The sequence below is a fragment of the Euleptes europaea genome, chromosome 17, assembly GCF_029931775.1.
Source record: "Euleptes europaea isolate rEulEur1 chromosome 17, rEulEur1.hap1, whole genome shotgun sequence".
NCBI classification, from domain to species: domain Eukaryota; kingdom Metazoa; phylum Chordata; class Lepidosauria; order Squamata; family Sphaerodactylidae; genus Euleptes; species Euleptes europaea.
Window position 1 is genome coordinate 29367835 of NC_079328.1, and position 13539 is coordinate 29381373.

Consider the following 13539-nt stretch of genomic DNA (forward strand, 5'->3'; position numbering starts at 1 on the left):
CTAGGATCGGGAAAACCCAGGTTCTAATCCCCACTCTGCCATGGAAACTTGCTGGGGGATCTTGGGCCAGTTACACACTCTCAGCCTTGACCCTGGCAAGTATTTGGATGGGAGTCCTCCAAGGAATACCAGGGCTGGGACGCAGAGGCAGGCAATGGCAAACCACCTCTGAAGGTCTCTTGCCTTGCAACCCCACGAGGGGCCGCCATAAGTCTGCTGCAACTTGGTGGCACTTTAAACGCATGAAACTGTGTATGTGACTCTCCACAAGTCTCAGAGTGAGTACCACTGGTCTCAAAGTCCAAAACAGATGTGACGCATTAGATCCCTTTCCTACGCTGTTTGCTTAATCCCTTGCCCTCCCTCTTGCTCCTTGCAGATTCTCTCTTGCACTGTGGCCAAGATCCTGACCTACCCTCAGTTTACCTCCCACTCGGAGAAGAGGACAATAACTTCCTTTTACATATTACCATTGGTGTGAGTAACAGCTATGGGGACACCATCCACACAAAGGCCACAGTCAGGGTACGTGCATCTTGTTTTAGCACCTTTTAAAATTAACTTGAATGTTGACATCTGGGAAAGTGGACGAAGGCGTAATTCAGTTCTTGTAGGTTATCCGGGCTGTGTGACCGTGGTCTTGGTATTTTCTTTCCTGACGTCAGGAAAGAAAATACCAAGACCTTAGTCACACAGTCCGGATAACCTACAAGAACTGATGAACTCTGACCGTGAAAGCCTTCGACAATGTTTTGAGGGCATAAGTGTCTGTTGTTATGAGTATGCCATTTTATTGCTGTGAATGAATTTATCACTATGGCTTTGCCTAAAAGCAGCAGGTCTTGGAAGACAGGGCCTTTGGCAAAATAATTCCAAAGGCACAGCTGCGTCCATTTATGGCAGCCCCAAGGAGACCCGAGTCCATGAGTCAAGGCATAGCAAAGAGAAGCATTTGTGAATGGTTTCTCTCCCCCTACCCTCAGTTATGGAATTCCAGTGCACAATAGACTTGCCAAATTCTAGGCCTGGGCACATTCTGCAAAGCATTGCAAGTTGTTTGGATTGGGATTTTATCTTCAGAGTTGGGTGTGGGTGAGTGATCTCAGACAACTGTCTGCTGGCCATCAGCCATTCCAAAAGGGGTGCTGCCTAAAATCACAAATACCGCCCCCCCAAAAAAAGTTCTGAACCACCCTGCCTGGTTTGTAGATTGCCCCCTGGGAAGTTGTATGACCCCAGTGAAGAATCACTGCGCTGGGCAAAAGAATTGCAAACTAATATACTGATTATAGACGAAGCTCATCGTCTCAGTTGCATAGTATTTCAGGATGTCCTTGGTGCTGGTTATGGAAGAAACCTCCTCAGTTGTTTCCCTTGTTGCATCAGGTTCAATATGAAGATATAAACACTGGGAACCAGACCCTGCAGGCCATTGTATCAGAAAAATCCAGCACCATCCTGAAAGGAGAAAACAGCAGCATGTCCCTGTTCCAGTTGTACAAATCAGTATCGTCGGTCCTGAATCAAGAGACGAGGGAAGAGAGCGTTAATTCCTCCCTGCGGACAGATACACGGAAAGAGGTCAGCTCATGGAGCCCAGCCCCCTTCCCTGCATGCCCTTGCTCTTCTCCGTAGCTTGAAGCATTTTTCTGGCAGCCCACAGGAGTGGATGGGACCTTCTACTTAGCAGGAAAGTTCCAGGTGGGCTGCCGCCCTGAGCCCGGCGCACTTTGAAAAGAGGCTGCAGCATCCTTCCCCCGGCCATTTTCACACACCCCAAGGAGCTGCTATTTTCTCCATGGCTAAAATTATGTGAAGCTCCAAATGTTACATAATTCCACAATGGAGCAAGCAGCAGCTCACAGGGTGGATTCAAAAGGAGGAGGAGGAGGAGTTGGTTTTTATACACTTTTCCTCTGTTTTTAAGGAGAATCCAACCATCTTATAATCTCCTTCCCTTCCTCTCCCCACAACAGACACCTTGTGAGGTTGGTGAGGCTGAGAGAGTTCTGAGAGAACCGTGACTAGCTCAAGGTCACCCAGCAGGTTTTGTGTGGAGAAGTGGGGATCAAACCCGGTTCTCCAGTTTAGAGTCCGCCGCTCATGTGGAGGAGTGGGGAATCAAACCCGGTTCTCCAGATTAGAGTCCGCTGCTCCTAACCACTACGCCACACTGGCTCTCATGGGGGGGAGGCTGAAGCTGCTTCTCCATATGCTTTCTGGTCACAATCAGAATTGGCCCTGTGTTAATAAATGTTAATAAAATATCTTTAACAAAAAAGAATTGGCCCTGTGTGTATCCTAAAGGCAGAAAACTCCCATCATGCGTCAGATACAGAGTTCTCACAGTGGACAGAGGGACTTTGTGGTGTGTCGATTGGCGAAAAATTATTCCAACAATGAAGTGCAGAGAGGGAGGGTCCGCTCATGCCTGCTCCGTTCATGCCTGCACATGTTTGGTGCAATAATAAGACCTCCCCACTCATGCTTGACATGTAAATGAACAACAACAACCCCCCATCTCATCTACCATCTGTTTTCTATTTCCCAACCATCTCTCCTTCTGTCCCAAGCTGAGAGAGTTCATGCTGACCACTCTGTCGGCTGTCAGCGTAACATCCATGGAGACTGCTCTCAAGATGTCTGAGGTGCTCAAAGAAATCACTTATAGGAGCGAAGAGCTTTCTTCCTCTGCTCAGGTGAGATGTATTTCTGATCATCTGCATGTAGTCCTTGCAATGCAGACAATGGACTATTGATAGAAGAATTTTGGGTGTGAGGGTGACCTTCGGGGGGAAAAAACCCCTGTGGATTCCAGACCTGGTAAGAATTTGAACTGTGGGGGAGAGGAAATAGTACTTTCCCAGCCAATTGGGGAACATGTAATTGATGTAATGATGTTATATTTCCACAAAGCTAATCAGATTTGACTGTGTAACCACATAAAAAAACCAATTCAGAGTGAAGGCAGGAATTACTGTCCTCATGATGCCAGCCCCCTTTTACCATTTTTCGTGGTGTTCCCTCCCCATCACTGGTGGGGTGATTACTACTTAAAACTGATAAAATTAAAAATGCTTTGGAATAGGAGACATTGTGTCTGGAAGAATATTTGCCTGAAGTGTAAAGCTGGTAATCTTCAGATGGCCAAAGCAGATCTTTCCCAGCCCTGATACCTGTGATCTTTGAGCTGGATTTGAACCTGGGACCATCAGCACGCAATCCATGTGCTCTACCGGTGTCCTTTGGCTCCTCCGCCCACATCCACCTTCCCATAAGCTTTGGCAAAGATGAGGCTATCCTAGTCACAAGATTCATCAAGCTGACAAAGAGATGTACAGAGAGACTGGACCACTTTTCCTTTCCAGGTGGAAGCTGGTAATACTCTGAAGGATGTCAGTGAATCCTTGCTGATTGTCAACCCTGAAGATGGAGAGGAGGACCAGAAGCGCAAGGATGCTGCCACCTACCTGTTCAACGCCGTGAACAATGTTCTTGAAGCAACTGCGCAGAACAGGACAGAGGAGTCTTCTGCCCTACAGTCTAAACAGGTGTGAGCTTTCTTTTCTGTATTCTTAACGGTACTAAAAAGACAGGGACCTGTGGCACATGAAAGGATGGCATATGGCAGCATGAGCATTGATAAGGGTGACTATCTTGCCTATAAAATGGAGTCAGTTTGGTTGCTCCATAGGGTTCCCAACACTGCCTCTGCAAATGTTGGGAGATTGGGGGGGGGGGGCAATGCCTATGGAGGGCAGAGTTTGAGGAGGTTGTGATGTCACTTCTGGTGATGCTCTAGGCTGCCTCTCCTAGTCTCTACTGGATATAGATCACGATGGGTAGCCGTGTTAGTCTGTCTGTAGCAGCAGAAACAGCAAGAGTCCAGTAGCACCTTAAAGACTAACAAACTTTCTGGCAGGATTTGAGCTTTCGTGAGCCACACAAAGTAAAGAAGGGAGCTGTGGCTCACGAAAGCTCATACCCTGCCAGAAATGTTGTTAGTCTTTAAGGTGCTACTGGACTCTTGCACTTTCCCAGTCTCTATGGTCTTTAGTGGGGAAATTCCTAGCGTGTCAGTTTAGGAAGGGCATTTTTTCCTCACACCCCTCAGTTCCTCTGGGTCAGCAAATTGGGACTGGGGGCTGGTAAATCTCCACCCCAGGTGGATAAGTGGGAGGTCTGTTGCCCCAGAAGCAACAGTCTTCTATTTCTACAGTATAAAACTTGGTTTTCAGTTCCAGCACCAATGACCTACCTTTGTGAAGGAGGTCTTTCCACTCCATCCCATAAACCCTCACAGCTGTTCTCCGGACCAGGGTGCTTCAGGAAGGAAGTCAAAGCAGGGCAGGAATGAGTGGTGCATTCAGTACCGCCACCAAAAGATGGTTAATCTCTTCTGTCCTAGAGCTCGGTGTCCCAGAAACTACTGACCACCGTGGACAACCTCCAGAGTGCTTTCCTCATTGGGAAACTGCCTGATGATGAACCCACAGTGCTAACAGCATCCTCTGTGACTATGTATATCAACAGGTATCGGGCCCCTCTTCCTTCTATGACATTTGCTGTTACTCCCAACAGCTTCTAAACTCCCTCAAGGAAAAAAATGGTAACAGTGTTGGTAACTGAATAGTCCCACCACCCATTCAGTTTATGGCAAAATGGCAGCAAAAAGATCCTAGATTTTCCCACTCTGATGCCATCCATCAAGGGATTCCAAATATGGTGTTCATGGGTAGCATGGCCCCTGCTCTCCTGGTGCCTGTCTCCTTCTTCCTCAAAGTATTTTCCCCCTAAAGTATTTTCCCCCTAAACTCAGATTGTCAAATTGGGGTGATGATATTTTGAGAGAATACCCACTAAGCAGAGAAGAATGCACACACTGACAATTTATTTATGGTGAAATTTCCTACCACTTTCCCTGTTGACTCAAAGTGGTTGACAACTGAAAAATCATAGTGTCAGAGAACAAACTAAAATCTAGAACAACCATAAATTCAAACCAGAGAGCATAAATAAATATATAAATAAACAAATCCATGAAAAGCCCCTCAGGAGAGCTCTGCGTTGCAACCTTGCCTAAATAGGAGTTAAAATGACTCCGCCCTCACCTCCTGGGGCATCCCATTTCACAAGGAGGGAGCTACAACCAAAAAGGCCCTTGCTTAGGGGCTGATGCAGATCTAATCACCCCTAAGGGAAGGGATGGAGAGGAGATTGTTTTGGCAGAACTGAATGATTACACTGGGCACTTTTACACATACCGAATAATGCACTTTCAATCCACTTTCAATGCACTTTGCGGTTGGATTAAAATCCACTTGCATTGAAAGTGGATTGGAAGTGCGTTATTCAGCATTTGTGAAAGTGCCCAACATCTGCGGAAAAGGCCTTTTGTGCATTCATATCTTCTTCATTGAGAGACATTTCCTGGCCCAGTGCGCTCTATCCTTCCCCTCCTTTGTTGGGTCAATATTTTTAGGAGCGTGTGCTGTGGGTCCCTTTCAGGTTGCACACAGCAGCCACTTTGGTCCATGCAGTGTGCTGTGGGGCCCCTTCCTTTAGACCTGCTTCTTTGTGTCCATCTCCTCTCTCCTATTTTCTGACTTTATTTGGTCCTTTTCTGGAAAGGTTGCAGACAGATGATGTGGACAGCACGTCCATTAATATCTCCAACTCTAGCGCGGCCAGCTTCACCCTGCCTTCTGCCTCTTCTCTCAGCATCTCAGAAGCCAGCGATGAGACTGTGGATATCCGGGCAAGTCCAGAGTTTTTGCCATTTTACTCTGGGACCTTCCCCCCTTCTTGTTTATGATGCCTGACCACGTACAATCTAATCTTGGCCTTCAAGCAGTTCAGTCAAGCCACCAAATTCACCCAAAAGGTTGCCTGTCAGTTCACATAAGCCTCTAGAGCACTGGCCCCTAACATGGCGGCCACTGGCACGTTTCCTAGTAACCACTTATTGTTTCTTCACCACAGCAAAGAGCTAATCTAAGATTTCTTCCACCTCACTGAAGCAAGAGGTGCTTCAGAAGAGCCCAGTAGGCATCACCTTTGTGTCTTTACGGAGCCCCCATCTGGAAACAGTTGCCTCCGTTGGAGTGCCTTGGCTTGGAACCTCCCAGCATGTTGTAATCAGTCCCACCCTCCATGGCAGCCATTTTGTGACTGGCTGCAAAACCCACACACACATTGGTTGTCACTTTGTGCTGGTGCCCATAGGCTCAAGAAGCTTGGGTAATCCCGCTGTAGAACTTGTGGGAACCATCAATTAATCCCTCCAGTTTCCTCCCTTTTCCGAATAAGTTTCTGGTGGAATGGGATCCTTGTATTTAGATCCAGGCTCTTGAGTAGCTCCGTGCAGATGTGAGCAAGTACCTTTGATAATTCAAGTGTATCCCTTCTTGTAGATGGTGAGCTTCTCTGTGAATCCCTTTTCCTCAACTGACAGCTTTGATATCCACGGAACTGTGGGAGGCCTCACCCTCACCAGCCTAGATGGGTTGGTCATTCCAGTTACAAACCTGACAGAAGACATTGAGGTAATTTTTCGCTGACTGGATGGTTTTCAACAGATGGGATTTTTTTATGTGGGAGACCAGTGAATCCACATGCATTGAAAGCAGGACTGTACCATTTCTGGAATGTACAGTTTATCCTTGAGTCACTGGGATAATCACTGAATGAGGAACATGTATTCATACTACCTCAGTTGGATGGTGTGCTTATATTGGTAAGGTTCTCAGGGCTGAGGTACATTTCCAGAGTTGAGTCATTATCTTTATATGCAGATAATGTTGCCAAGGAGTTTGGAAATTCAAGAAGACATAAGTATGTTGAATCTGGGAAACTTCAGTGCTCTTCAAGTCAATGTGACCTCAGCAAATACATCTCTGGTGATTCATTTGGAGCTGGACCAAGATGTTCCACTTATCCTGTACCTGGGATATGGCTATCAACCCAATGAGACGGAACACGATTTCATAACACATGTTCCATTTGACAGAAACGCCAGAGGTAACATTCATTCTCATACCACAGACTACATTACTTGGTTACCATCCAGAGAATTGTTCCAGGGCGTTCCCAAACAATGTTGTATCTGTTGGGATGCAGATTTCCAGATAGGTTTGAAATGACATGAACAATGACAACTCTGGAGCCCTTCTCAGGTATTGATATTTGGTGATCCAACCACATATAAGGGAAGATTGCGCTACATGTGCTCTTCTCACCATTTTGGGTCACCATTTTGTATGAATACAATACATGATCAGAAGTCCAGATTACTTAAATTATAGCCTTGCATGTACCCAAAGTAGAAAATACACGCAATTGCCCTGTTCACACACAGGGAAGATTGGCAATAGCACCATCTCCCGTTAAGTGAAGTTAGAGTTGCAAAACTAAGTAACTGAAAAGGGCTTGGTACTTTAATTAATCTAATGGTACAGTCCCTGGTGCTCATCTGAGCCTTATCTTTTCCAGAGACGGTGTATTCTTGGATTCTTCATCCAGAAGATCTCATTTTTGGAGAAGGAACTTATTATTTCATAGTGAGAGTGGAAACAGAACTGGGGCTGGTAGCTCTCAGTGACATAAACCTCTCCATCACTTGCTTTGTATCCCAGTGCGTATTCTGGGATGAGCACCAAGGAAATTGGGATAGCTACGGATGCCATGTGAGTGGAGAGATGCCAACTGACTGCAACAGGGGTGCAGGGTTGTGATTTGTTACAAAAACGGAATGCAACTTCTGCTAAGTACAAGCTTGGCTGGCTGCTTCTCTGATTGTTGTAGCGGGGTGGGGGGTTAGATAGCAGATCATAAAGGCTATTTCTCTTCTTGCAGGTTGGCCCCAAAACAACCCCCAGCAGCACCCAGTGTCTCTGTAACCACCTGACATTCTTTGGGAGCTCCTTCTTCGTTATGCCCAACACCATTGACGTCAGCAAAACCGTGGAGTTGTTTGCCACATTCGTGGACAATCCTGTAGTCGTGACGACTGTAGGCTGCATCTTCCTAGTGTACCTGCTGGTTCTGATCTGGGCTGGAAGAAAAGACATCCAAGATGATGCCAAAGTGAGTCTTCTAATCAATGAGCACCTCTCTGAGATACAAAGCATTATCGTCTGCGCTGCAAAGCCTCCTGCAGCTCCAATAGCAGCAGCATTAAGGCTAGACAGGAATCTGACCTATTGTTGGATCCTTTGATCTGGTGATGTTGGGAATTGAACCTGGGACCTTCTGCATACAAAGCATGTGCTCTACCACTAAAGCCATGGCCCCTCCTGAAATGAAATGGCCTTGGTCTATCAAGGTCAGTCTGGCAGCAGCTCTGCCCTGCACTCTCTCAAGTCTGTCTGGCAGCAGTCCTCCTGGGTCTCACAGAGAGGTCCTTCACATTACCTACTACCTGGCCCTTTTAAATGGAGATGCCAGGGATTGAACCTGGAATGTTCAGCATGCAAAGCAGATGCTTGTACCACTGAGCCACAGTCCCTCCACTGGTCTTCACTCAGCCAAGTCTGAAGCCTTCCTTCCAAGGACCCTTTTTCCCCCATCAGATGAAGGCTCTTTGGGGTCGAAAAAGGCTTCAGATTTTGCTGGGTGGAGTAGAGGGAAAGAAGCAATGAGCTTTGCCATGTCTGTTTTGCCCTTAGGTGTACACTTACACATTTTTGCCTAGATCTGAAAAAGTAATGTGCAATGAGGCCCTTGGTAGGTCACCTGCTAAATAAGAGGCCAGTAAGCAGGAGGCCACAGGGCATGATCTGAAGACAGCCTTGCTGACCTTCTGGGACCCCCACAACATTCCACTGTGGGTTCCAAGAAAGAAAACTGGGGTGCCAATATAATAACCCTCCACTGCCATATGGAAACTGCCACTCTGGCATTCATCCCTCTAGTTCTGCAAGCATCTTAAACACACCATGCCCACAAGATGGTGCTATGCCACATTCAAGAACTTGGATGCCAATCTGCTTCCTCGACAGCATCTGTTGCTTATATTGGTGCTGCGTGTTATTGGATCAACATCTTTCACGTGAAGAGTTTTTGAGTCAGGTGGAACTCTTTAGACTGAAATGACTGACAGAAAGTAAAGCCAAATTGAGCGGGGAGTATTCTTTGGCCAATTTGTTGATGGTATAATTGCAAAACATTAAAAACATCAGATAAGGGGCTATGAACTTGGTCAGATAACGGCCTTTGTATTCATCTAAACTGCATGCTGGAAGATGGGTGAATGGATTTCCCCAAGTCTGTTCCTCCCAATATGAATCCCCCCATCCCTGCTTTTCTTTCTCTTCCCAAAGGGCCCTTATGTGTTTTCTACCGCCCATTATGATATCATACTGTTAGGATGTTAGGATACAATTCTATGTCTGACCACTGAGGAAGGCCTTTTTGAGGCCGAAACGCATTTGGTCTTTATTTGGTCCTATTTTGGTCATTGTATGACTTCGCATCAACTGTGTATAAGTTTTATGTATTTATTGATTGTGAATGACTTGCCAATTGGATCTTTACCAATTGACTCATAAATCTCTCACTGACTCATAGATCTCTCTGTATCTCATCTCATTAGGCCCCAAGGGCTGTTAGAAGTTGTTTCCGTGGTCTGCTTCCAGCCTGAGTACTGTTTTATGAACGCCACTGTAGGCTGCTGAATGCTGTTTTATATAGGGATGCTGCAGCTTTCACCATGGACATGTTGAAGTTACTGTGTATGATGATCACATATGAGCCAATCATCTAGTGTGTGTGGTTTGCAATGAATAACTCAAATGCCTGCCTAACAGCTTTGCCCTGCGCTCTCTCAAAACTGTTCATGCCTGAAAAGACTGCCAACCCAAACAGATCATCAGTCATGAATGCTTCTAAGACTGCCAGCATGGTGTAGTGGTTAAGAGCAGTGGACTCTAATCTGGAGAATTGGGTTTGATTCCCCACTCCTCCACATGAGCAGCAGACTCTAATCTGGTGAACTGTGTTAGTTTCCCCACTCCTATGCGTGAAGCCAGCTGGGTGACCTTGGGCTTGTCACAGTTCTCTGAACTCTCTCAGCCCCACCTACCTCACAGGGTGTCTGTTGTGGGGAGGGGAAGGAGATTGTAAACCAGTTTAATTCTCCTCATAAGGTAGAGAAAATCAGCATATAAAACCAATTCTTCTTTTTCTTCTTCTCCTCCTCTTCCTCTCTAGGTGAAGATAATGGTGCTGACGGACAATGACCCCTTTGCTCAGTATCGCTATCTGGTGACTATTTTTACAGGGCACCGTCGAGGGGCAGCCACGACTGCCCAGGTACCAGTGGAGCACTGGATAGACTTGTGTCTTCTGCCATTTTACAGCTCTCTCCCCTATGCAGTGCTACTGGGGAGTGAGTTGGGTGGGGCTTGTTCCTAGTTAAGCAGCGCAGGGCAGAAGACTTAGAGCACTTATCCTCACTCTTTGGCTTGGGAGCCGCACATGGCTCGTCAACATGCCACTGGTGGCTCTTCTGAGCACCATTCCCCAACGTGGCACCCATCCAATGTTCTAAGAAAGTGAGGAAGGCCATTGCCTGGAGAGGCTTGTGGTTGCAGGGCAATCCGCAGGATGGGTATGCTGCTGGCCCCATGCTAGGGATGGAAGTAAAACCATACAGATGCAGCCAAGGGTATAGTTATATATTTAACAGTTATATCTTACTGTGTATTTGGTGAGGTGGTGCAGAGGGCATGCGGGTGTTTTGTCATGTGGGTGTTTTGGTTGACGACTGTTGCAAATATGGCTCTCTCCCATCCAAGTACAGACTAGGTCCGACCCTGCTTAGCTTCTGATATCTGACAAGATCAGGCTAGCCTGGGCCTGGGCCATTCAGGTCAGGGCGGCCTGACCATTACACAAGATGATTCATGATTGGGGCTAGGTGGGCTTTGCACAGAATTCAAAAATGTTGCCCCAAGCAAACCTAAATTAGCTAGACAGTTTATAAGACAGTTCATGCATTCCTAGAGAGCCAGTGTGGTGCGGTGGTTTGGAGCGGTGGACTCTAATGTGGAGAACCGGGTTTGACTCCCCACTCCTCCACATGAGAGGTGGATTCTAATCTGGTGAACTGGGTTGGTTTCCCCACTCCTACACATGAAACCAGCTGGGTGACCTTGGGCTAGTCACAGTTCTCTGAGAACTCTGTCAGCCCCACCTCCCTCACAAGGTGTCTGTTGTGGGGAGAGGAAGGGAAGGAGATTGTAAGCCGGTTTGATTCTCCTTTTTAAAAAGTAGAGAAAATCGGCATATAAAAACCAACTCTTCTTCTATTCGTTTGTGCTCGAACTCTCATTCGGCACAGTGAAAATTCACTAAAATGAACCCCTCCAGATGTGGCCATGCATGAGTACAAAATGGAACACCAAACTGATACATGTGTACAAGGAAGGAATAGTGCCAGTTTTATTTTCCTTCCTTGTACACATGTATCAGCTTGGTGTTCTGTTTTGTACTCATGCATGGCCACATCTGGAGGGGTTTGTTTTAGTGAATTTTCATCGTTTTAGTGATTTTTTGCATCTTGTTGTTTCAGGTGACCCTCACCCTGTATGGCCAGGAAGGCGAGAGTGAGCCACATCACCTGGTGGACCCTGAGATGCTGGTCTTTGAGCGAGGAGGAGTAGATGTGTTCCTGCTCTGTACTCTCTTCCCTCTGGGGGAACTGCAGAGCATCAGATTGTGGCATGACAACTCGGGAGACAGCCCGTCCTGGTAGGCAAGAGGCAGCAGGAGCTTCCTTTAATCTTCCATTTGCAAAATACGTGTCTCTTTCTCCTGAACTTTCCAGGATGGAAATTAGTGGTGTGCTACCTAAATATTTATGAACATACCTCCCTGGAGCCCTTTGCCCCAAGGCTGTTACCTAACAAACCATGAATAAATGGCCTGTATTTCCAAAGAAGATCAAGATAATACCGCTGCTCCAATCCCGCCTATCATCGGCATAAAAACTCTCAAAACAACTACTGGATTTCTTCTTTCAGAATCTAGGGAACACTTTCCATATTGCATTTTCAAGATGTATGCTACTGATGCTACCAAAGATTTTTCATGCCTTAATTTGGAATGTAAACCTTGTAATTTTCACCCGCAGTAGGAGGCAAACGTACAGCCTGAGAATTCTTCTCGAGTTTGGATTAAAGGGAAAGGGGGGAGTCTGTCTGTCTGTCTGCCTCCTTCTCTCCCTCTCCCTGCTCCCCTTCTTGGGCATTCCCTCTTCTTTCCTTCCCTCCCTGGCATTAGTGTTGCCAACAGCATGGAGAAAAGAAATGTGCTGACCCTTTTATAGAGGCTAGATGGGTTGTTATTTACCAGGTGGTGTTTTTACCTCCATGCCCTCAAAAGTGTCACTTGCCCATTTCCACGTATTAAGCCTCTATTCAAGGGACAGGATATTTTTCTCAAGGCTGGTTAGCAACCCGACCTGCCATCTGAACTGCAATTGAGGCAGAATCCCAAGGCATTAGGAATAATGGCTTATGCTGTTTTCCCAGGGCTCCTGAAATCCACACAGAGTACAGTAGTAGTAGTAGTAGTAATTATTATTCATTTGTGGCTATTATGCCAGATAAAACAGAAACTAACCTTACAAGGCATAGATTTACAAACCAAAGCTAGCAAATTGGTTCTTGTAGGTTATTCGGGCTGTGTAACCGTGGTCTTGGAATTTTCTTTCCTGACGTTTCGCCAGCAACTGTGGCAGGCATCTTCAGAGTAGTAACACTGAAGGACAGTGTCTCTCAGTGTCAAGGGTGTAGAAAGAGTAATATATAGTCAGAAAGGGGTTGGGTTTGAGCTGAGTATTGTCCTGCAAAAGTATTGTCCTGTAAGTATCAAGATAATGTGCTAATGAGGGTATGGTATGTTAATATGGAACCATTGTATCCTGAAGTGATCTGTTAATGTGTGTAATCCAAAACTAATCTGTATGGCTATTGTTGAATGTTGTCTTTGTCTGGAGGTGTTTCAGGGCAGGAAGCCAAGCCTTATTCATTCTTAAACTCTCCTCTTTTCTGTTAAAGTTGTGCTGATGTTTGTGAATTTCAATGGCTTCTCTGTGCAATCTGACAAAATAGTTGGTAGAATTGTCCAGTCTTTCAGTGTCTTGGAATAAGACCCTGTGTCCTGTTTATTCCAAGACACTGAAAGACTGGACAATTCTACCAACTATTTTGTCAGATTGCACAGAGAAGCCATTGAAATTCACAAACATCAGCACAACTTTAACAGAAAAGAGGAGAGTTTAAGAATGAATAAGGCTTGGCTTCCTGCCCTGAAACACCTCCAGACAAAGACAACATTCAACAATAGCCATACAGATTAGTTTTGGATTACACACATTAACAGATCACTTCAGGATACAATGGTTCCATATTAACATACCATACCCTCATTAGCACATTATCTTGATACTTACAGGACAATACTTTTGCAGGACAATACTCAGCTCAAACCCAACCCCTTTCTGACTATATATTACTCTTTCTACACCCTTGACAC

The 13539-nt window shown here is 46.0% G+C and overlaps 1 protein-coding gene across 1 annotated transcript in view; it reads left to right on the forward strand.

Annotated features, from left to right (window-relative positions):
* The window catches only part of LOC130488714 (polycystic kidney disease protein 1-like 2), a 64544-nt gene that overhangs the window by 23224 nt on the left and 27781 nt on the right, over positions 1–13539 (forward strand). The window contains exons 16-27 of the mRNA XM_056862353.1: positions 380–525; positions 1387–1581; positions 2574–2699; positions 3369–3551; positions 4409–4533; positions 5632–5758; positions 6414–6545; positions 6795–7020; positions 7492–7685; positions 7855–8085; positions 10210–10311; positions 11573–11751. Of these exons, the coding sequence (XP_056718331.1) occupies positions 380–525; positions 1387–1581; positions 2574–2699; positions 3369–3551; positions 4409–4533; positions 5632–5758; positions 6414–6545; positions 6795–7020; positions 7492–7685; positions 7855–8085; positions 10210–10311; positions 11573–11751 (1966 nt within the window). The remainder of the gene's footprint in view (positions 1–379; positions 526–1386; positions 1582–2573; positions 2700–3368; positions 3552–4408; positions 4534–5631; positions 5759–6413; positions 6546–6794; positions 7021–7491; positions 7686–7854; positions 8086–10209; positions 10312–11572; positions 11752–13539) is intronic.